Here is a 24,376-nt window from a genome sequence, read left to right on the forward strand (position 1 = left end):
AACAGGGATTACTGTAGCTGGATTTTGCGTCACCTTAGACCCTTCAGTCCACACATGCTCAACAATTGGGATTGAACGGATGGACTTCCTGTAAGGTTCCTTAAAATCATAAAGGAAGCATTCCGACTGAACGTTCGTAATAGGAAGGCCAAACCTCTTGGACGCCCTTTCCATAAGGTTATGGAAAACTCCGATGTCTGCTGGAGGAGAGTCAACGGGATCCTGCGACTGTGAGGCCGGATCTGGAATGACAATCATCCCATTCTCTATCTGGGTTCGGGACTTGATGTACATCATGATCCTCGTCAGATGAGTCATCATCATGAATAGCTATAATTTCCTGGTGGCTTACTCTCGGCTCCGGTTCCGAAGGTCGAGACACCTGAGGAGTCACTGTAAATGAAGAAGTGGCAGGAATTGATGGAGGCGGCGGTTGCGTCTGCTGCTCAGAAGCTTGAGACGGAAATCTTTTCTTGTAGTCCTGTAGCATCATTTATAAGTCCATTATAACAGAGGAAGGCATTGCCACCATATCCTGATGAGACCGATGTGGAGGTCTATCTAGTTGAACATAATGGCGTTCTTCTGTATAGTAATCGTCCGAATCTGAATCCTGATATTTCACCTGAAGTTGGGATGGGCTATAAGCATTCCTGTAAGGACTATCCTCCTCCTCTGAAAGTTCTTCCTAAAAGAGTAAAGTTGGAGGCAAGGGTGTCACTCTGTGAGGAGATGTCATCTCAGGAGTGATCTTCTGCCTTCTTATTGAAACCTGGACTTTTTGAATTGTCGACGTTGTCGACGAGCTCGTCGTCGACGGGACCGTCGACGGAGAAAGGGCTGTCATCGATGATGGCCTGATCATTGACGAGCTAGTCGTACTATCATTGCACGCGTCATCGTCGTCCTCGTCGTAGCCGTCGACATTATCGTCGGTGTCATCGTCGTCGAAGATGTCATCATCATCGTCAAGGGTCCAGGTACCTGAAACGACGACTAGGATAACACCACAGCCGTCGTCGACGAAGCTACCGTCGACTTTCCCGTCGACGGAGCTGTAACTGAAACCAGGTGCACTTTAGATGTCGTCGTTGACATACCTGAAGTTTGTCGTCGGCGACTGACGTTTTTTTGTCTATCCGATTTTCCTTCCTGAGGGACAGAAGCTGGTTTCTTGAATATCTTCTCCTTTTCAGATGGTGAATAAGCAATAGAAGGAGTTTGATGTACCTTCTTTGATGGTTGTACCTCAGCAATTTGTCCCAGCCTCTCCTTTACACCTCGGCGAGGAGATTTTTTGGGACTGGGCCTTTCAGACCTATCGGAGGTCTTTTGTGAGGCCTTACAGGGGGTTCAGATGAAGTTGAAGGGGAAGACCTACCCCTTTTCCTGGATCTTCAGGAGGACGCAGCTGAAGAAGAATCCTCACTGTCAGATGATAGAACCTCCTTAGGAGACTTCCTCTTCTGCAAACAGGTTAATAAACGGCCTTCCCGGTCTCTCAAGGTCTTAGTGGAGAAGGTCCTGCAGATCTTACAATCCGTGGCTTTATGATCAGGGTACAAGCAGTATATACAGTCTTTATGCTTGTCCTCAATGTACAGCCTTTTCTTCGAACAAGTAGCACAGGCTTTAAATAAAGCCTTCTTTCCTTATCAGACATTGTAGAGTAGAAAAAAGAAGAGAAAATCCAAAGCTGAAGAGAAATCTGAGTAGAGCTCAGTGAAGACTCGCTTAGCACAACGTGCGGTAGAAAATCTGAGGCTCTAAGGCTCTCTCAGGAGGGTTCTATGGGGTGAGGATGATTTGATTGGATGTTTCTATTTTTTGGTCTCTTTTCCAAAACGAGGGCGATATGCTAACAAAATGAGATGAGGCCTAGGCCTTTCTTTCTCTTTTGTAACTACTGCTATAGTATTTTCTGTTTACCGAGGCTCCCATTCCGACGACAGGGGAATGATACAAAGCATGGGAATCTATGAAAGTCCAATACTGGGCCAAATTAAAATGTAGTCGCTTAGTAGTGACTACAGTTCTCCAGGAATTGGTATCTTTCAAAGATTCACATACTTGAATCATTCTCGGTTTTCAAGCTGGAGATCTCAATTATTAGAAGACAGCAATAAACCATCTTTGAATGTCCAGAGCAAAAGCAAAAGCATTTGTTCAGTAGCACATTCGCCTTTGTGGCTGAGGTTTGGGCAGTTTCAAAGGAGGTGAATGAGCTGCACACTGCACTTCAACTGGAGTCCATTATAGCTCAGATTTCATGGCAAAAGCATGAAGAATAAACTCTGACCATGGAGGAAGGAGGGTTGTATGCACATTTATAAAAGATACCAAGGGTGGAGATCTATAGCACTGGAATGTTCATAGATTCACCAATTGAATCACAGCAGCAAGCAATTACATTAACTTACAGAAAGAGGGAAGCAGACCCCCTTTCTGTAAACCAGATTGCTCAAATCAACAGGCCCCATAGCGTCTGGTGAACAGGTGTCTATTCTTCCAGGGTGCAGCACAGCAGATGTCATGGTGTACCCAGAGTAAAAACGCCACTTTAGATGGAAAACTTCTTGTTGAGTGCGCAATTACTTTCCAAACCAAGGAACAGTTTGCTTTCTCATGACAAAGGGTGATTCAGGCAGAGATTTAACTTGATATGCCAAGCTTTGCGAGTGAATGACTACTTGCCAGGAGTTCAAATAAGATGAAGAGTTAATCTGAGGTTTGAGAGTCTTTTGTCCTACTTACCAATTTAGAATTGTGTGCATCTGCAAGAATTGAGTACCCTTTCCACATCGTTAGGAAAGAAGAAATAGAGAACAACCAGTTTCTCAGATAAAGCACCTTCAGTTTAACCTTAGAATTCATTTGCAATTTCAATTTTGTTTTGTAAAACTGCACGAATGGATTTTTAATTGCAAACGTCTACCCCCTCACCTACTTGTCATGTAGATATACTTGGCATGCAAATATCAAAGGCCATGGACGAGTGCTGTCTCACGATTGGCCTAAAATGGGGTTGACATGACTTGGCTCAAGACTATGTTCAACTTACAGTGGACAAGTGAACACTGTATTTTCCTTCATGAATTCCTTGATGGTCCTTTGTAAGAAAAAGGAGGGTGATCGAGAAAACGCTCTCAGTACGGTGCACTTTAATTGATGCATATTAGAGTCCTTCTCTGGCCAGATGCAGGAGATAAAGCAGAATTTGTTAGTAGGACTGCAACATGAGTGGGTGGAAGCCCATACAAGTGCAAAAGTTTCTGTTTAGCACCATAAGTCCTAGTCGGTGGAAGAGGTGTGGATCCTCGTTAGGATGTGTCTGCACTTTGTAGAATTTTCAAATTTTTTGAATTCTGTGTGGTGAGGAGCCTGGTCATCAGGTTCATGGACTGAATGCGCTGGTGTAAATCTTGCCCTTACTATCTTGACTGAAGAGCTCGACGGAATTGAGAGGGATAAGTGGGCAATGAGACAACTGCAGTAGACCGCTGATCTAATAAGGTCTTGGCCATGTTGGTGGTATGCAAATCATGGCATTTGGATCCCTTATGGACTTTATGAGGACTTGGTTACACGGAAGTGGATTAAAAGGGCAAGATACTATGTTACACCAATTCATTGAAAACTTATCGCCCTAGTTTCCAGTGCCTGCTGATGAAGGAATGAGAATTTCTACCTCAGTCAAGTGGCAATTAAGTCTAGCTGCGGATATAGCACTTGAAAATCATCTACAGCTGGTCACAATGATCCCAGTCATTTAGATGAGAGGTCCACAGTTTTAAGCAGGACTGGGATTAGGCCAATACCCACAGGGGTCAGTGGCTGGGGGGCAGGGGAGGAGGCAGTAGGCCTAACATATTGTATCCCACATGTAACTCCTATCACCTGCTTACCCTGTGCTTCCCATTCCCAAGAGGCAGGGTTGCTTTTCTGGAGGAGAAAGGGCGCGAGGCTTCAGCAGTTAGAAGGACAACAAAGTAGAGTGGATAGAGGAATCACAGACGTTAACAAGGAGCAAGGGAAAGGAGAACCAACAAGAAGCAAGCAAGACCCCTGACCTACTTGTAAATCCTATCACCAATCCACTGACAACTGTGCAGTAAAAGATCTTCAACAAGGGTCTCTGCTCTGTCCCCACGCCAAGACTAGACATGTTGAACTTGAGGTGCAAACTACCCAAATTACTTGCGCAAAATCAGACTCAGATCATACTATAGTAATAGAGAAACTTATGAACACACACTGGTGAATACTGGCCAAGAACAAATCCACCTTCTAACCATGTGCGCACTCTCTACAAGCAGATATATAAACCTTTGAATAGGCAGTGATAACAGATGTTGAATCTATGACCAAACAAACTACAGGAGGTTTTCCACAATCTACCCAAATCTGAAGTGAAAGCCTCAGGCCCTACTCAATAATACAGATCAGGGGGTGGGAGCACCATAGGGGTTCTCACCGAAGATATGTATGAGACTGTCAGACAGAACCAGCTTTGAAGTTCTACAGACTGACTCGACCAACAGGGTTCTTAAGACCATCAATGATGAGGTCGAGGAGGATGTATATGTGGGTTGGAATACTAAACAGAAGACCAACTTAGTTGCAAGAAACGTACGCACTCCATATTGTTATACACTACCCAAAATTCAGAAACCGCAAAGATCATCTCCCAGCAGACCAATAGTTTCTTGTATAGACTCCATTTTAGAACCTCTCTCCTGGTTCTGCGACTGGTTCCTCAGACCAATGGTGAGCAAACCCCCTTTGTACTTAAAATATACCAAAACTATAGGATTACTATTACAAGATTTAGCATTTAATCCAGACACTGACCTGTTGATGAGCTTAAATATTGAGGCTCTAATATGACCGCATTGCACAAGTGTAGACTGGGTGTTCTAGAGTCTGTCCTGCCCCAGTTGGGGTGGAACTGAATTAGCTCAATACAGTTCGCAGTGGAACGTGCAAGACTTACACCAACAGAGAATTTCTTTCAATACAAAGTAACTATACACCATCAAATCCAAAGGACATTGATGGAGAGTACTTTTGCCAGTGTAGCCTGTCTCAATGTTCACTAGTTCAAAGAGAATTTCATTTAGTAGGATGACCCTTATATGTCACACATTAAATTATGGTGTTGCTACACAGACATATTGATTATATTTACAAGAAGCACTTCACCATCTTTAGATTTCAACCATTGGCTCAAAGAGGATCCTTTTCTCAAATTTACACAAATGTTTAGCCAGAATTCCTGGTTATCGATGATCTGAAAATCACTGCCATGAATAGAGGAATAGTTAGCAACCACAATGCATCATAAACAGACACACACAAATGGGTAACTACAATCTGATAGTCATCAGCCAAAATCATTAAGACAGAATTTACCCTACAGCCAGTTCCTGAGCATTCGATGCAATTACTCAAGTAGGCAACACTATGACGAACAAGCCATGGAACTGATACAGAAACTAACAGACCACAACAACTTTAACAAATTCATTAAACAAGCCCAAAAGAAAAAAAGAGAACTAAACAACTGTAGAGTCACTTTGAGAAACCTACAGTGGAACCAGAAATGTTAGACTAACTTATGTCATCAATGTTTTCATCTGTGTCCAATCAAGGGAAAAAGATCATTACCAAGCATTGGAAAATTCTAAATGCAATTACCACTGTTGTCCTTTGAAAGAGGACAATACATCAGGAGCATGCTTATACACATCCTCGTACACCAGAAATTGCCCTCACAGCTAATACCTCTCTCTGGGGCATCCTACCAGCCACAGGCCACTATCTCCGTGGCAGGTGTAGTACCTGTCCCTATCCCATATCCCCTTAAACTATTCACCTAAGGACCAATAAACCACTGGTTATCAAGAAACACACCCAGTGTAATGCAGAAAATGCAATAAGGGTAGGCAGGAGCCTATATATATTTTTTGTATCCATTATTCAGTGCTTCCAAATGACAGGTGAGTGCAGTGCTATATAGAACAATATCATAAATGGGCAGGATGACAGCCTGCTGGGGGCCTCAGAGCAATGGTACAGGGTTGAGATGCAGTGGGGCTTTTTGAACACCTGGTATTTATAGTGATAAGAAATTTCAGGCAGTATGCACCACTACATAAAACACAATAATAAAAGGGAAAGATGGAGCCTTTTGGGAAGCTCAGAACGATGACCCAAGGTAGAGGGGAAATTTCAGGTGGGCAGATTTCAATAGTTCAGCAGGTGCCGTAGAACTGGGGTGCATGGGATTATGGAGTTCACTGCACCCAGATTGCAATATTTTTTTTAAAACTTCTTAACCAGCAGCTTGCGAAGAGGGGCAATTTTCCTTGCATGGATTAGGGCCCATGGCACTCTTGCTACACCATTACATATGTTTTTATGCAGTGCTTCCGCATGTAGCACTGTATTGTATATAATTCTAAATGTGCTGTGGGATAGCTTTTGGGGGCCACCGAGTGATGGCTCATGAAGTGAGAGGGTGGGCACAATTGTTTTTATGAAGGGATAGAAAGACATCTTACGAGGGGTCTAAACGGAAATGCAAGTTGGGAGGCACAGTGGCTTTTTAAAACACCTGTTATTTGGAGCGCTTAGAAATAGCAGGCTGCATGAAGCACTTTACACACCTATACAGAGGCTGTGTAGGACATATGCTGGGAGCTTTGGAGCAATGCACCGGGGGACGAGGAGAAGTCTATTGCCACAATTTTTTTTTTGAAGGGGCACCATACTCTTTATATTTCATTTATAGAAAATAAAGCACCAATGTCATCTTTTCTTTTCCCTAGATGCATTCAAGCTACTATAACCTCCACATCTGGATGGACTAAAAAAAAGGTATCCATGAAGAACAAGTTACTTCCCTTCGGCAACACCGAACGCCTTATCTGCTAGAGAATCTATTTAGCCGCAGATTCCTTACCTTACAACTATCCCCAGGTGTCAGACTGGATCCGGAATTTTTTTGTGAGCAGTACCCCTGAGCGCCAGTAGATAGAGGAATAATAGAGGTATTGATTGGTGAACCTAATAGGGGAGGACGAAGGGCCGCATGTGAATCTATAAACATATTTATACTGGAGAACCACATGGTCCAGGTAAGTAACTTGTTTTTTCTCCAGTATTGTATCTTTTATAGATCCATATGCTTGAATCAGAATAGTAAGCAGTTTCCGAGTAACAAAGGGGGCGTGAAAATGTGAACCATCACACCATGCGACCCAAAACTGAGAATAATAATCAAAGACAGACGATGTACATGCAGAAAAAGAGACAACCACTAAACAGTACTATAGGAAAAGGAGCAACCTTCGCGAAAAAAGGCATACCTTATGCAAATAGTCATTGCTTGGCCGCTTGTCCAACCGCTATATCAGCCTTCCACCATGTATCCAGACAATATGCCTTGTGAAGGTATGGATGTTTGCCTATGGCGCTGCCATGCAGATGTCGGGTAAAGACACTCTGGCAAACAGGGCCGAGGACGCTGCCACCTTCTGGGTGGAATGAGCTAGGACCTGGGCCGCAAGCAGGCGTCCCACTTGCTCATGGCAGAAGATTATAGTCGAGATGACCCAACGTGCAATAGCTGCTCGTGTCAAGGCCTGACCCTTTCTAGGGGCAGAGAAGACTATGAGCAGCTGGGATGATTTACAGAACGCATTTGTTCTTTGTGAGTACAATTTTAAACAATGTTTAATGTCCAGAGAATGAAGGGTCCTCTCTGAAGGTGAAGATGGAGAGGGGAAAAAGGGAAGGTACACCACTGGCTCATTGAGATAAAACGTGGAAGGCACGTTGGGAATAAAAGAAGGATTTGTGCCAAATACCACTCTGTCCTAATGAAACTGCATGTAAGGCTTCGCCGCAGTGAAGGCTTGGATCTCACTAATGCATCTAGCAGACGTGATAGCCCAAAAAAAAAACCTTCCATGAAAGGTACTTTAAATAGCATTTGTGAATTGGTTCAAAAGGCAACCTCATAAGTTGTGACAAGACACTGTTCAGCTGCCAGGGAACTGGAGGAGGTCTTATTGGTGGGTTGACCATAATGAGCCCTGCTAAACTCCTTCACCAGCCGGTTGGACCACGAGGAGAAGTGGCCAGAATGTCTCCTGTATCTGGAAATTGCCACCAGGTGTACCCTAATTGATGAATGGAAAAGACCAGCCTTAGCAAGATACAAAAGATACAGTACAATGTCCTCTGGAGGTGAAGAGAGAGGATGACAAGAGTTCGACATACCATGAGCAGAACGGCTTCCATTTAGCAGAGTAGCAGTTGAGTGAGGAAGGAGCTCGGGCTCTATGAAGTATGGACTGGCATTGGTCAGAGTGCTGAAGCTACAAGTTATGTGTGATGAAGAGCCAAGCTGACAAATGAAGTGTGTGAATCTGTGGATGAACCACTTGGCCTTGGTTCATGAAAAGCAGATTCTCCGTTGGCTGGAAATGGATTGGCGAAGACTCTGATAGGCAATACAGCTCTTTGTACCAGTACTGCCTTGCCCACGCCGGGGCAATGAGGATAATGTGGCAGGGCTCCTGCTTGAGTTTCTGCAGAACGCTTGGAGTGAGTGGAAATGGAGGGAATGCGTAAGCAAATGTTCCTTCCCAGGAAAAGTGGAAGGTGTTTCCCCCAGAGAGCCTGGTTGATAAATCTACTGGTGTAAAACTTGCATTTTTTGTTGAGTGGTGTAGTGAATAGATCTAGGGTTGGCAACCTCCAACACTGAAACATTCTCCATAGCGGAGTAACGCTTAACTTCCACTTGTGATATTGCTTGGTGTCCCTGCTGCATTTGCTTTAGAATCCTGGTATGTGTTGTACTTGCGTAAATATGGTGTGGGCTATTAGCCATTCCCAGATCTGCTGACAGGGCAGGAGGCTTTGTCCTACCTTGCTTCTGTAAGTAGAACATGGATAACATGATGGTGGTGTTGTCCGCGCAGACAAGTATTGACGATCCCCCTGATCCTTGGAAGAAAAGATTGGAGGCCCAGAAATACTGCTTTTAATTCCAACAGATTTATGAGACACAATGCTTCTTGATCTGACCACTTCCCTTGGACCTGTAATTCCTGAAGGTGAGCTCCCTAACCCTCCATGGAAGCGTCCAACGTCATCACCATATCCAGTTTCGCTGAGAGGAAGGATAGACCTTGAGAGAGATTGTCCCTGATCGTCTAGGTAGGAAAATACCTGGTGACTGGATCGCTGGTGCTAAGCATCTGGTGAAAATTCTGGGTGCTGACTTTAGCCCGAGAGGTAGCACCTTGAATTGGTAATGGCACCCTGCCACCTCGAACCTGAGAAAGCGTTGATGCTTCGGGTGTATTGGAATGTGAAAGTATGCATCCAGAAGGTCGAGGGAGGTCATATAATCTCCCTGTATCCATGAGTAGCAAAATCTCCGGACGAGACAACATCCTGAAAGGTTGACTTTTGATGAACTTGTTCAACAACCTGAGATTCATAATTTTCCTCCATTTTCATGTCTTTTACTTGATTAAAAATAAATGAGAATAGAAGCCCAGATTGCATTGAATGCGTAGCACCTTTTCGATTGCTTGTTTGGAGAGGAAGAAACTGATTTCTCTTTTGAGAACTGCATGATGACCATGTGCAGTCTTTTGTGGAGGGAAATTTGGAGGCGGTTGAAGAAATTCCAGGGTGTGACAGTGATGGAATACGTCTAACACCCATTTGTCGGAAGAAATGATATTCCATTGAGCGAAGAATTTGGAGCAAGTTGAGGCCAATTGAAGTGTGACTACGGTGACAGGGGCCTGTGAATCCTTATTGTGTTCTGTTGGCGTCATGAGATTTCCCTCCGGACGTGTGGCGTTTGTGCGCTGATGCTCTAGTATACGCTGGTGTTGAGGTTTGACAAAAAGACTGTGTAGAATACTGGGGCTCAAATCCCTGCTGGTAGTAGGGTTAAAAATGCAGCTGGAAGTCGAGAGGGAAACTGACCTCCATCTCTTCCCCAGAAAGAAGGAAATTAATTTTGTTGTAATTTTATTAGGGATTTGGCCGTGTCCGTATCGCGCTTTATCGCCTGCAGCGCTTCATCTAGGTGCTTGCCAAAGAAGTATGTGCCGTCACACAGCATATCCAGCACCTTACCCCGGACCTCAGTGGCGGATGTTGTTGCTCTAATCCATCCCGCTGCCTCAACAATGCTGCATCCCACCATTTGCCTAAAGGCAGTAGATGAAATGTCAAGCGCCACATCAATATCTCAGAGGAGGCTCTCTCTCCTTCTAACAGAACATCCTTTGCCTCTTTCTTCCTATCCTCTGGAAGATATTCCAACATGGGGGAGATGCCGAACCACATTTGTAGGACATATCTCTAGAGGATAGTCATGGCGTTGGAGGCCCTGATGAACAAGTTACTTAACTTTGGTAATGATATATCTGTAAGAGACAGATTAGTTATAGATTAGTTACCTTACAATTACCCCCAGTCGTCAGACTGGATCTGGAGAATTGTTTCGTTAGCAGTACCTCTGCGCGTTGAAAGGTGGTGTCGGTTGGCTTCATGTTAGTCATTGGCGTCATGGTCGACGGGATGACGTCGCAGCAGCTACTTAGATGCCGCCCTCGAGCGCGGACGTAATTTATTATACACGACATTCCACGCCAAAAGCGCAGAGCCATGCAAGACACTGACCACTGCTGCACAAAACTAGGGCCCTGAAAGGAATTCCTTAACCCTAGGAGTCAGTTTGCAGACCGGGGAGGATGGGCGGGGGGGAGGTAAGGAATCCATAACTAATCTATGTCTCTTACAGATAAATTGTTACCGAAGGCAAGTACCTTGTTCATCTGAAAGAGACAATTTGTTATAGATTCCTTACCCTAGAATAGATACCCCAGCAATACCAACCCCGTATCGCGGGTCCGCGAACCAGGTTCACACCAAAAAGTCCTGGAGAACAAAACGCCCAATGAAGCCGTTCCTCCGGACTGTGCTGTCCAGGCAGTAGTGCTTTGTAAATGTATGCAGAGATGCCCACCAAGCTGCCTGACAGATGTCATTGAGAGGAACACCACATCCCAAAGCAGTAGTAGCTGCTGTTGCCATGGTGGAATGGGCGCGCAGCCCCAATGGAGGCTCCTTCTTTGCCAAGGAATAGCAAGCTTTAATGCACAAAACGACCCGCTTAGAGATGGTCCGTTTGTGCATGGCCCGAACTTTTATGCGCCCACGTAGCCGACAAAGAGCTGCTCAGCCATGCGGAATTGTTTGGTGCGATCCAAATAAAACGGAAGCACACGTTTTGGATCTAGACAGTGGAGCCTATCTTCCTCCTTAGAAGGATGCGAAAAGAAGGTGGGCAAAGTTATGCTTTGACCAATGTGGAAAGTAGAAACCACCTTGGGAAGAAAGGAAGATTTGGTTCTTAGGACGACCTTGTCCGGATGAACCGCCGGAAAAGGAGGTTTTGAAGAAAGAGCCTGGAGATCACTCACCCTGCGAGCAGAAGTGATGGCAAACAAAAAGGCAGTCTTTAAAGTAAGAAATCTGAGAGGACAGTTATGAAGCGGCTCAAAAGGAGCACACATAAGGTAAGTAAGAACCACGTTCAAGTCCCACTCAGGCATTATGAAGGGAACAGGAGGAAAAAGATGAGTAATGCCCTTAAGAAAGCGATTTACAACAGGGTACTGGGAAAAGAGAAGGCCGATTAGGAAGCCTAAGAAAGGCTGTAATGGCCGAGAGGTAGCTCGTAATAGTGCCCAGAGTAGAGCCTTGCTGGGCCAAAGAAAGAAGGAACAAGAGAACCTAAGAAAAGGGGCAGATAGGGGATCCATACCCTTTGCTGCACACCATACCACAAATTTGTTGCATCCAGAGGCATAGACTGTCTTAGTGGAGGGACGCCTGGCTGCCAAGAAAAACATCACAGACTACGGGAGGCAGGTCAAAAACCATCAACTGCCGCCGCTCAATCTCCACGCAAGGAGGTGGAGCCTGGACAGGTTTGGGTGGATGGCCATCCCCTACTGCGACAGAAGATCCTCTGGAAGAGGCAGTCTGATCGGAGGAACGATGGCCATGTGCAGCAGCTCGGGATACCAAACTCTTCATGCTTAATCCGGAGCCACAAGAATTACTTGGGCCCACGCTTGGTCTTCCTCAGCACTCTCGGCAGAAGTGGTATAGGCGGGAAGGTGTATAGAAGACGGCAACTCCACTCTCGGCGAAAAGCGTCGCCTAGCGGTGCCACCTTGGAAATTCCCACACGCAGAAGTGCTGAACTTGCACGTTCTCTTGGGTGGTGAATAGATCTAACCAAGGCTCTCCCCACTGCTGAAACAGACCTTGCACCACCTCCGAATGAAGACGCCATTCGTGATCCATCATGCACCTGGGCCTGAGTTAATCCGCCCTGGCGTTCAGTCAACCTGCCAGGGGTTGAACTACCAGAGATATGCCTGGATGTTCCAGCCATGTACAGAGTCGGAGAGCCTCTTGAAATCGGGTCCACGACCCCACCCCACCCTGTTTGTTGCAGAACCACTAGGTGGTAGTGTTGTCCTATAACACCAGCACTACTCTTCCTCAGACAGAGGGAAGGCATGCTGTTAGTGCAAGACTGATAGCCCGAAGCTCCAGAAGGTTGATGTGGAGCCCGGACTCTGCAAGAGAGCAGAGGCTTCTGATCTCCGCCTCTCCCATGTGGCTGCCCCACCCCAGAAGGGATGCATCCGTCACCACTGTGAACTCCGGCTGGGGAAGGGAGAGAAATCTGCCGTTGACCCAATCCTCGTTCGTGCAGTGCCCTCCGACATCTGAACGCAATCGGACAGATGCCCTTGATGCTGTGCCCACTGGAACTTCAGGTCCCACTGTAAAGCCCGCATATGCCACCTGGCATGATCTACTAGCAGGAGGCCTGAGGCCCAGCAACCTCAGGGTCATTCACACCGAAACCCGGGATAGGGGCTGAAAGATCGGAATCATAGCCTGAATATCCCTGACTCGCTGCTCGGGAGGATAAGCCTTAAACTTCGTCATGTCCAGAACTGCTCCGATGAAAAGGCGCTTCTGAAAGGGAATCAGGTTTATAGTGAACCCCAATGAGTGCAGGAGGTCCGCCGTCGTCTGGAGGTGGGAAACGACTGCCTGGGACGGGCCCGCCTTCAACAGCCAGTCGTCAAGATAGGGGGAAGACTGGAATCCCTAATCTGCGCAGATGAGCTGCGGCCATGGCCATCACTTTCGTGAACACCCGAGGGGCACAGGTAAGGCCAAAGGGGAGCACGGTAAACTGAAATTGCTTGTGGCCTACCGTGAACCGCAGGTAACGCCGGTGGGCGGGCAGGAAGGGGATGTGATAGTAAGCATCTTGCAAGTCCAACGCTACCATCCAACCTGTAGGGTCGAGGGCAGACAGGACCTAAGCTAGTGTCAACATTTAGAACTTCTCCTTCCGGAAGAAGGAGTCAGACTCTAGCCCTGCGCTCCGCCGATATGCACCTGTACCTCCCGAGTGCATAGGCAAAGAGCAGGGGGGGGGGGGGGGGGGGGGGGGGGGGCACGCCATTAGGGCATTGGCCCCGGCCTAGGAAACTATGCCCTCCTTGCTGTCCGGCACACACAAGATCAAACCTGGCTCTTTTCTAACCTCTAGTTATTCCTTCCCTATTGCCACTTCTTCGTTAGCGCTGGGATGCCCTGTTGCTAGGGCAGCTATGCGCTTTATAAGTCTGCCTAACATAACAACTTCACACCGCAACCCACCACCGAGCCGCTGCTGGCACCACAACCTGTGTGCGCTGCCTTGCTTCACACCGCCTTCCTGGTCTCACTGACGACGCCACTGCAAGCTGACATCAACACCACTGCCTGCACCATGGTTTGGGGGCTCTACTCCTAAGTAACACAACACATTGCCTCGTTCCACACCACAGTCTTGGTCCATCGATGCCAGCACCATCGACTGACGCTGCTGCTTGGAACGCGACCTGTGGGCCAGCACACTGCATTGCCCAGTCTTGAATCACAGCCCTTGGTCTACTGACAACAGCGATTCAGCAATGAAGACGCCACTGCTTGCACTGTGACCTGTCAGCACCGGGACAAGCAGCGCACCACTTCGCATTGCAGAACTGGACTCACCGACGCCGCTGGACGACAGCCACTGAGCCCCTGCCTGTACCGTGGCCTGAGGGCACTGCACGCTGCACAGCTCCACTTCACACTGCAGTCTTGACGCGTGCTGACGCCGGCACACCGGACTTCGAAATAAGGGAGTTCGACCTGCACGCGTGTGACTTCAAGGGCCCGACGACTCCTGCATTGACCACCAGAACAGACACCTGCTCTTCGGAGCTCATCACGAGGTCCCCGCCGCCCTGCATTTCTAAAGTAAGTCTCGTAAAATCATTAAAATGATCTAGACTTGCATGTCTAATAACTTAAATAAGCTACTCAACCTAACTGTAATGTACTTGACCCGTGAACTGGTCTCAAATTGTGTGATCCTAGGCAATTATTTTGCCATATGAAGCCGCCTTTTTCTTTATTATCACATAAGAGCCCCTTCAAATATGCAGGTTCACTATTTTTGCTGTGCAAAAAAACTCTATTTACTAGACTAAATGTTTGGTGTATGTTTATCAAGAATCGAGTAAATGTAAATGTAAATTTACAGGAATTTATATAGCGCAAATCACCGAGCGGTTTCTAAGCGTTTGCTTAGGGAACCCGTCCTGGTATTCCCCTGTGAGATAACCCCGGCAGGGTATCCGCAAGGTGAAAGCCAGGCATCCCGCCGCGAGGGGCCGTTGTGGAGATTAAGCAAGCTATTGCCCAGAGTCGCAGAGTGTGAACCCGTGAATCGAGTAGGCACCGGAGCGAGAAATGTCGAGTCCATGGACATTTTAGGACTCAAAACCCCGCCGAGCCGGGAATTGAACCCTGGTCCCGGGCTGACCTCTGCTTCCAGGTCTGCCTCCTCTAACCAGTGAGCCACACTTCTCCACATATAGGGTGCACATTATTCCTGGCTTGCCTCTTAGCTCGCTAATAGCATTGTCATCTGGGCAGGAGGAGTAATAATTCCCAGTTCATGTTTAAAAACTCACTTTTCATAAGTATATTACCAAAGCATGATGTGGTAGTCATTCACAGACAGACATTTTCCATTGAAATGACCACAAAACTTTCCTACTAACATGTAGTTTTACTGATAATAGCGCATAAACAATGTTTGGAAATTGGGCTTAGGCAAAAATATTTCAAATTTGCACATCACCAAGTAAAGTGTTCTAATTTGTTTTGATCCTATAAAAATATTTGTTTCACCTGGCCTGAGAATGCATGGTGCAGATAATGAAGAAAATGGACCCATGGGTATGTATTCATTGGTCGCAGCCAAAAAAAAAATCTGAGATTTGGAGGCATCTAGGGTAGTGACTGGCTAAAAGTTGCGCAGTATCAAACGAAGTGAAGGTGCTTCTAAACAAAAACTACTTTTTTGCCTTTGGTCATAGCAATGCAGTTTACTGCTATGTTAACTATGATTTCCAGCTTGATTTAGGGGAATGCTTCAAAGAGGTGCATACATGGCAGGTTCAACTTTGAAGAACCTGGTTAAAGTTTTGAAATATCTAAAGCATACAAAATTCACCTTGAACTTGGGGCCATTGCTCCATCTCGATTCTCCTCTGTTTCAGGGAATCAATCACAAAGTTTTTTTAAACACTGTATGTACTACTGCATCCTGTAACATAGCTCCTCATAAAAAACAAGGTCCTGCTCTTCTTTTAAGGTGAAATTATGTTTAATAGTTTAGGCCTGAATTTGCCAATTGGTTCCCCTTGGAATCAATCCTTTCAAAGTGCAAGCATGGTAAACGACACACAAGCCCACACTGCAAGGAATGACTTCCATCAGTCAAATGTAATTCCTAAAATCATAGCTTTCCACCTCCTCTATCGTTTTCAAGCTGCACTCTAGTCCCCAGTACTTTGTCAAATTGAAAAGTAAACACATCCTCCTTGTAGGTTTTCATTAATCACCTTTCTTGCACAGAGTGTTTTTCACTTCTATGCTTGCACTGCTTGAGCAAAAAAATCTGATCATGATGTACCACTCATCATCTTCTCCCTGAAGGGGGGTGTCCCAGTATGTTTGCATCCCGCGTAAGCCATTTACTTAACCTGCATTGAGTCAACTACTTTGGTGGATCCATCTCAACACTGCCTGCAAGTCTGTTCCTAAAGACAAATGTGCCTGGGAAAGTCTGCTACCATGCTACGTATTACCTAAATTTGGAACACCATGCCATGCGGTGTCTACTTTTTTGTCATCATGGTCATCTTCTGAAACAACCTCAACTGCTACCTCATAACCACGTCAGCATGTGATAATACATCCTGTATCATGTGCACTCATCTTTCACCTGGTTTCCCCCTCATGAGATTTCTTGCTGCTAGTTATCATAATCTTAACCCAATAATTGGTATTATAGTTTATCCAATGTGATAACATCTCGTGCACTGCTTCATGTATGCTTCCCTTGTGCCCTGGTCAATAGGTTCATGCCTTGCAGATATTGTGAATAAACAACCCTTCAGAGTTGGATTAGCTGAACACATACATGAAGAGGAGAGCAGTTACTGATGGCTTCCTAGAACATAGAATAGGAAGGCTCCCAGAAATTATAATACACTTATACTCAACGAGTCTGGGAACATGAAATTGACATGAATTTTAGAATAACATATATTCTTCTTTGAGTACCATAGACCCAGTGAGCACTTTCAAACGTACATACGTATGCTCTTATGCAGGTGTAAGAAAGAATAAGGGCCACGAAAAATGCTAGGGATATCTTGCCCAAACTTCAACAAGCACTCAATTTGTTCGGTACAGATAAAGAGTATTTGTTAGCCTCCACTATTAACCATGCTCCTGGTTTACCTTGTTCGATAAACAAGCCTGTCTTAGTACTTTTGTCTTTAAGGCAAAGATTTGGGTTTTATTTTCTTCAAACATACTGCATATTTTCAACACAAATGTGCTTTAAGATCAGATAATGGAATGGTCTAGTTTACCTTTGGATACGTGATCACAAAAGCTACCCATCCCGCCAATAGGAAAGTACTGAATATGATGGTGGCCATGTCTTTCAGCATTGTGTCAACAGGAGCTTCTGGTTTTGGTGGGAAACGGCTGTTCTTCTCTTTAATTTCATTTGTCATTGAAGGGAACAGATCTTCTGAGGGTTTATCAACGTCAATCACCTAGCAAAAAAATCAAAGCATATTTTGGCGTATTAGAATTGGCGAACTATGGAAACAAAGGTTTAACACAGAGAATTCTGTGTTCCAACAAACTGCACAATAACAAGAACACAACACATTAAACACATGTTATTAATCAGAACCGAAAAAGTAGCAAATTCTTAATTGTGATGTAAATACTGAATATTTGTTCCTGAATTTGTGCATTGGTATATAGACTTTTTCATGGCACTAAATAAGTGTAGTTTTCCGAAGAGTTTTTTGGCTGCAAGTCTTCTGACTTACAGAAACACAAGATTTCTCAAGCAGTGATTTTTCACTGAGAAAGTAAGCATGTTTGCGTCTCTCCATGTTACTCTTTACTGGTAAGAGATCTCACTTGTAGAAGATAGATCAGATGCTACAATATCTCTGTATTTCTTGGTCTATTATCAGTCCTATATATGGGTTAGCTGGTAAGAGAGGGCTATGGAGGAAGGACAGTGAACAGATATAGTAGATGAGGTGACAATGTCAAGGGTGTATCCATGGATCTTGCAGGGTCAGAGAAAATAACTCCTGGAGTCAACACAGATCTATTTAGCATCGATATTACGATGACAGCCATTCAAAGACTGAAAACTGTTGAGTCACCTCACCAGGCACATTATCTCGGAGTAGTGGAACCCTTGGTGTCAAAAGGCAGCAAATTAGAATCAGGTTTGAAAGGAATCAAAATATTAAATCTGAAATGCCAGGTGATTTTCGGTTACAGCCCATTTATTTTGCGGGAGGGGAGGATACTGGGAGGCTTTAGTGTGACTCCGAAACTGTCCACCACTTCTTTCTTCATGAGAGAGGAGGCACATGGGTTTGTTTAGGTGGCAACCCCAGTGATATTTTACTGTACCCTTTTCTCATATTTACCTTTTAGCATCAGGGTATGTCTATATGTAGCAGTCTATACTATATATGGTTTTTACCAGCATAGACTTTCTATACATATGGGGATCTGACCAGGAACAGAAAGTATGATTTGCACTTACGGGGCACCCCACATGTATGCAGTCAAGTTTTGGTGCGCAAATGAATTCAAAGATATTTTGCTGGTTAGTTGTGTGGCCAGCTTTAGCAACGTATTGGTGAGCTTGAGATTTGGCCATATAGGCACAATGTTATTCATTGAACCATTGCGCATACACTGGGGAATAGTTACCCGGACGTATGCACATGCGCATTGAACTTGCGCTCCCGGAAAGGGTTTACACCCAGGCGCCTGCCCTAATTACTTAATGAGCACCAACGTCCGTGGCACTTTTGGTTCATTACTGGCTGACACTCGGACAGGGTAGGTGTACAGGAGGCAGCACCCAGCGACAAACGTAAGCCTCTTTAGACGGTATTTGGACATCGCGGCTCAGAAACATCTGTGCCTGGGTTTTTTTATTGCTACATATCCCTATTTACTTTTCTAGTGTTTTCTTGCCCAGTAATGTGCGGGTGTCCAGTGTTCTCGCCAGAGGAGATACCCCTCAACAAAGTGAGATGAGCACTTTTGAATATTCATAATCACGACAACACTTAGTGCGGATGGTGCCGTGACTATTTGCACCCGGCGTTTAGGAACAGGGTCCTTTGTTGGTTTTGATATTCGATGAGTATGCCATGTATCGGTACTGCTGAACCCGCCCCCCCCATCTCCCAACCCCCTCATTAGAGGGCTATCCTCTTCCTATGGATACTCAAAAAGGAGCTTTCCTGAGCTACACCGTCCCCAAAGACTTGGCGATATCCATGCCCACCTATATTGTTTTAAGGGCTTCCTCCACCTGACTTCCAAAGAGATCTTCTCCATCATGTGGAAGATCTAAGATCTTATTCTGGGCAGAATGAAGTGTCTTTGAGCCATCCTTGTCGTCTAAGAACTGCTGCCCCTGCCAACTGCTTGAAACCTGTGATGGTGACCTCCATGGCAGAATCTATAATTTCATTGGACGCACTTTAACCCTTATGGAGGATCTTCTATGTCTCTTCCTTAGCATCCTTTGGTAGTAGGTCTCGGTATGGGCCTATGTCTAGCCACATTTGGCAATCAAAGGCCTAAGATCACCAGAGAATTTGCTGCGCTCACTGTCAAAGCTGACATTGAAGAAAAATGTTTGCTGATGGAATTTAGGTGTTTGCCATCCTTATAAGGATGAGCCGAAAGAGGTGCTACTGGATTGGTCGAGTGGCGCTGAGCAGCTTGCATGACCACGGAATCCGGTTTTGGGTGTCCTGTGAGACACGCTGGTGCATTGTCCATAGCCTTTTACTTATTTTGTCAAGGCGTGGAAGGTCTGCTGGGATCTTCATAATTCTAATACCCTCTTACCAGATGTAATTGATAATTTGTATAGCCCTGACAGACTTGCGATATGGTTCTTTGAAGTCATAAAGGTACAGTCCAACTGCTTTGAGGGCATTGTCAAAGCAAATTGTTTTGCTGCAGGTTCAAAAAGATTATGAAACTCTCCTATGTCCTCTGTTGGAGGAGGTGTTGATGAAGCACGTAAGGAAATCGAATACGTATCCCACTCCGTACCTGTGTCAAGAAGGTGTCCTTCTTCCCGCTCTTCGTCCGAAGAGACTACTTCCTGGCGAGGAATGGACTGTGGAGTATTTGGAACTTACAACCTTGTAGGAGTGGAGCGTTGCACTGGTGACCCCATTGGAGGTAGAGTTTCGGCCATAGGCTCTGCAGGTGGGAATCGCCTGCGGTAATCGTCCAACTTAAACTGAAGATCTGAGAGCAAGGCAGACGGCATTGTGATCATGTCCTGGTGATACTGCTGATAAGTAAATATATCTAACAGGGGTCATGCCCAGCTAACCCTCATCTACCTGAGCAAAAAAACATCAACGATGTAAAAGCTGTTGATGGCCTATCTCAGGTTGGGTATATTAAGCTTTACGATAATATTCCTGTTTCTCCTCTATGTCCTCGTCTTGGCACTTAACATGCAAGTCCAATGGACTATACGCATCCCAAATGGGCCCTCGTCTTCAGGAATCTTCTTCTTCCAGAAGATGCGTCGGCAGAAGAGGTGTAATCTTACTAGAAGAAGTATGTTCTGGGGTAATCTCGGAGCCCATAGGCACCGCAGTAACCTAAGGCGATGATGATTCTGCCTCCAACAGTGATATTGGTTGCGAAGGAGTCTTTGTCGACGAGATAGTTGCCGTCGACAGCTGTATCGACATCAATAAAGGTGGGTTCTTCATTGACTAGGATGCCTCGGTCTAGGAGGGTGCCCCCGTCGAGGAGGGTGTCCCGTCTATGACGCGGTCTGTCAGCGATGCTGTCTTCGTCGATGATGGTGCCTTGCCCAACGACGATTTCCCAGTCGACAGCGGTGTCTTTGCCAGCTCTGATTTGTCAGTTGACGTTCTCATTAACAGAAACTTCTCCATCAACCATCTCATCTTTAAAGACAACAATGAAATCTTCGTCGACAATGCCAAAGAGATAGTCTACGAAATCGGGGCGTGAGTGGCAGAGGATTCAGATGTTGTCGACAGTGAAAGGGCCATAGAGAAAGAGGTTGATAGACGTTCCTGAGGTGCATCCCCTCATCGTTGGGGAGGTGACAAACCCTACTTAGATGGCAGAGAGCTCAGCGACAATTTTTTTTATTTATGTGTTGGTTTTGAAAACAGATAAATACATTGCATTGTTATTTACAATGCCAATAGCTTAATATCTCGCAAATGCGAGACCTATTGCTTTTGCACCCACACACACAGACACACAGAACCACACACACAGAGCCACACACACACACAAACACAAAGCCACACACAGAGCCACACACACACAGAGCCACACACACACACAGAGCCACACACACACACACAGAGCCACACACACACACAGAGCCACACACACACACAGAGCCACACACACACACACACACACACAGAGCCACACACACACAGAGCCACACACACACAGAGCCACACACACACACAGAGCCACACACACACACACACACACACACAGAGCCACACACACACACAGAGCCACACAGAGCCACACACACGCACACACGCACACACACACACACAGCCACACACACACAGAGCCACACACACAAGCCACTTTCTCTCTCCGTCCCTCCCTCCACCATAATGCAGCTTTGTAAACAATGATACGTATTCAACCTCCTGTTAACCGAAAGAGAGACCCTCGAATGCATTACAGACATACATCACCTCGAAACGGGTCTTATTGCTTCTACTGAAATAACGCTTTTAAATTCAACAGCCTAATAAAGAGATAATGAGTCGAGGAATAGCAGGGCACCTGCACTTCGGTGTCATAATTACGATACACGGGCTTTTCTATTTTACTGACACGACTTGGGCCTTCTCGACTCATGTTTGTACTGTGAATAACGACAGTGACGCCCGCTTAATCCAAGTAGTGTGATGTGTACTAAATTTACAGATATTCCTTTTCTTTTCTGCCCGCTTTGCCCCTTTTCACAATTGATTCACATAAGGTTTAGCTAACTCATTTCGACAAAATTCCCCTTCACATACTAAAGTAGATTTAGGAAGTGATTTCTATACACTGCCAACCGGCTTTGTTGCCAGAGTGCAGTAAGGAAGCCGTCGGGGGACAAACTATCCACAAAGCATTGATATTTCCAGTAAACCTAGACACAGGAAAAAACTAATTCTGCCTTAATAGCTGGCTTTGTAACTTGGAAACATGAACTGAACTACCAGCTTCACACTTGACCAAACTCTGCCGTTCTGGATAAACCACTTTAACTTAAAGTGGATCGTTTACCTGAACCGAGTAACGGGTTGAAGTGATTCTGATCAGAATGCATACTATAGTAACAACAAATATAGATTTGTGGACTAGAATGTTTGCTTGCATCTAACTGTAGTACTATTGGCATTTAGGAGGAAGACAATAAAATAAATGTACTTATTGCCTCAATTATGCGAATGCTGTCATAGATTCCTCTATCAAATCTAAGTTTAAGAATGTCACTCACTGCACCTACGAAGTCTAATGTTATAAATACAAGGAAAGTGAAACTGTCAAGCTAGGAGACTTTCTTTCTCCCGCTAAGCCTGTGCAGTGTGGGGTCCCCCAAGGCTCGTCCTTGAGCCCCACACTTTTTAACATCTATGTGGCCCCACTCGCCAGGCTAGTTAGATCATTCGGGCTGGAAGTGTTATCATATGCTGATGACACCCAGATTATGGTCTCCCTTTCCCAACCGGTGAGTACTACCGCCCTTAATTTCAGGAATTGGATGGAAGCCGTCTCGTGTTGGATGGTACAGAACTTCCTGAAATGAAATGGGGAGAAAACCGAAGTTCTTATCTTCGAGGGCAAACAGGAGATTTGGTCGAGCGACTGGTGGCCTTCTGCCTTGGGAGTCTGTCCTCTGCCCTCCCTTTCTGCTCGCAACTTGGGTGTAATGCTGGACACCAATCTCTCCTTTGATAAGCAAGTCAGTAGGACGGTTTCAACCTGTTGTGGTGTTATTAGAATCTTGAGAAAGATCACCCACTATCTCACCCCTGAAGCCCGAAAGCGGGTTACCGTGGCCCTCGTCTCCTCAAGGCTGGACTACTGCAACGCACTATACCTAGGCATAAATAAAAAGCTGATTCAATGCCTGCAAATAGTGCAAAATGCTGCGGCCAGGTTTGTCGTTGACGCTCCAAGACTCATCAGGCTCCCTCATTAGGAAAGATCTTCTCTGGCTCCCTATCCAGTCCAGGATAAACTTCAAGATCTTATGTATCACCTACATCGCCCTGCATGGGTCTGGAGCCAAAGATATTAGGTCCCTTGTGCCCTTCTATGCCCCCAGCAGGGCCCTACGGTCCTCCAATAGGAAACTTCTTTCTGTCCCCCGATTCTCCAAAGCAAGATGGGGAGGGAGGGCCTTTTCTTCCCTTGCCCCTAGACTATGGAACTCGCCCCCTGCTGAGATAAAAGGGCAGACATCGCTTGCGCTTTTTCGTAGAGCATTACAAACCTGGCTCTTCTCAGAAGCCTACCTGTAGTCGGTGCACTTTTTACATCACTAGCAGCCATAACATCTTTAAGCGCCTTGATGCCCCTGGGCTAATATGCGCTCTACAAATTCTTATTAAAAATTTAAAAAAACATGTCCTCAAATTTTAAAGAAGCGGCTTCTAGAAAGGTGGTCATAAGTTGATACACCACCTGTTGTGCGACTCATAGATAACTTAATTTGAAGGCCCGATTCCCACTTGTCTTTTTAAGGCCACATCAGGCTGCTGGCACAGCTGTCTAGATACCATTAGTGCCTTGCCACCTTTAGTGACTTAAGGCCTTTATTTAGGCATGACCCCAGATGTTGTCACTAGGGTGGTGCCCTGCCCATCCCGAGCCTTTGTCTCATGCTTTGGCCCCAGCCGTTGATTTTATGCTGGCACCCTTTGCCCCACCATAAGTCCTCATGATGTCCAGTCTCATTTTCGGCTGGTACCCACTTGCAATTCCATAACATCGGTCCCTAGGGATGCCCCTTCCTGTACCCCATCACGGCAGTCCCCTCCGTGATTCTGCTCCCCTGTTGGCACCCCCTCTCCCAGCCTGCCTCCCATGCTCGTGAGCATTCCCCAACGGCCCACATGCCTGCCCCTCTGCTCCAGGGCTGGCACCCCCCCCCCCCCCGCCCCTCTGCCCCATCCCTTACCTGGCTGGCTTTATAAAACTGTTTCTTCGGCCTGGCCACCGACATCCTGCCTTCCATAAAGTCACTCTCCTGAAAGATGAAGTCCAGAAATCTTCTTTAGATGTGAGAAAGCTGAGCAGAGATCAGAGGAGACTCCTTAGCACAACGTGCAGTAGACAATTTAAGTACTGAGATTCTCTCTGGAGAGTTCTAGAGGGTGATTCATGTCGATTGGTTAAGGCAACATTTGGTCTCTTTTTTAATAATGAATATGATAGGTTAATAAACTAAGTGGCCTAGGCCTTTTTTTAGGCTTTGCCTATCAGTATACTACTACACTACTACTACTACCACGACTATTTTAAAGTACCGGGG

The 24,376-nt window shown here is 45.7% G+C and overlaps 1 protein-coding gene across 2 annotated transcripts in view; it reads right to left on the reverse strand.

The window, feature by feature from the left end:
• The window catches only part of ERN1 (endoplasmic reticulum to nucleus signaling 1), a 673,099-nt gene that overhangs the window by 180,823 nt on the left and 467,900 nt on the right, over window positions 1–24,376 (reverse strand). For both annotated transcript variants that reach the window (XM_086930909.1, XM_086930908.1), the window contains exon 12: window positions 17,118–17,306. In XM_086930909.1, the coding sequence (XP_086787035.1) occupies window positions 17,118–17,306 (189 nt within the window). The remainder of the gene's footprint in view (window positions 1–17,117; window positions 17,307–24,376) is intronic.

The sequence above is a fragment of the Lissotriton vulgaris genome, chromosome 7 (assembly GCF_964263255.1).
Source record: "Lissotriton vulgaris chromosome 7, aLisVul1.2, whole genome shotgun sequence".
Lineage (NCBI taxonomy): Eukaryota > Metazoa > Chordata > Amphibia > Caudata > Salamandridae > Lissotriton > Lissotriton vulgaris.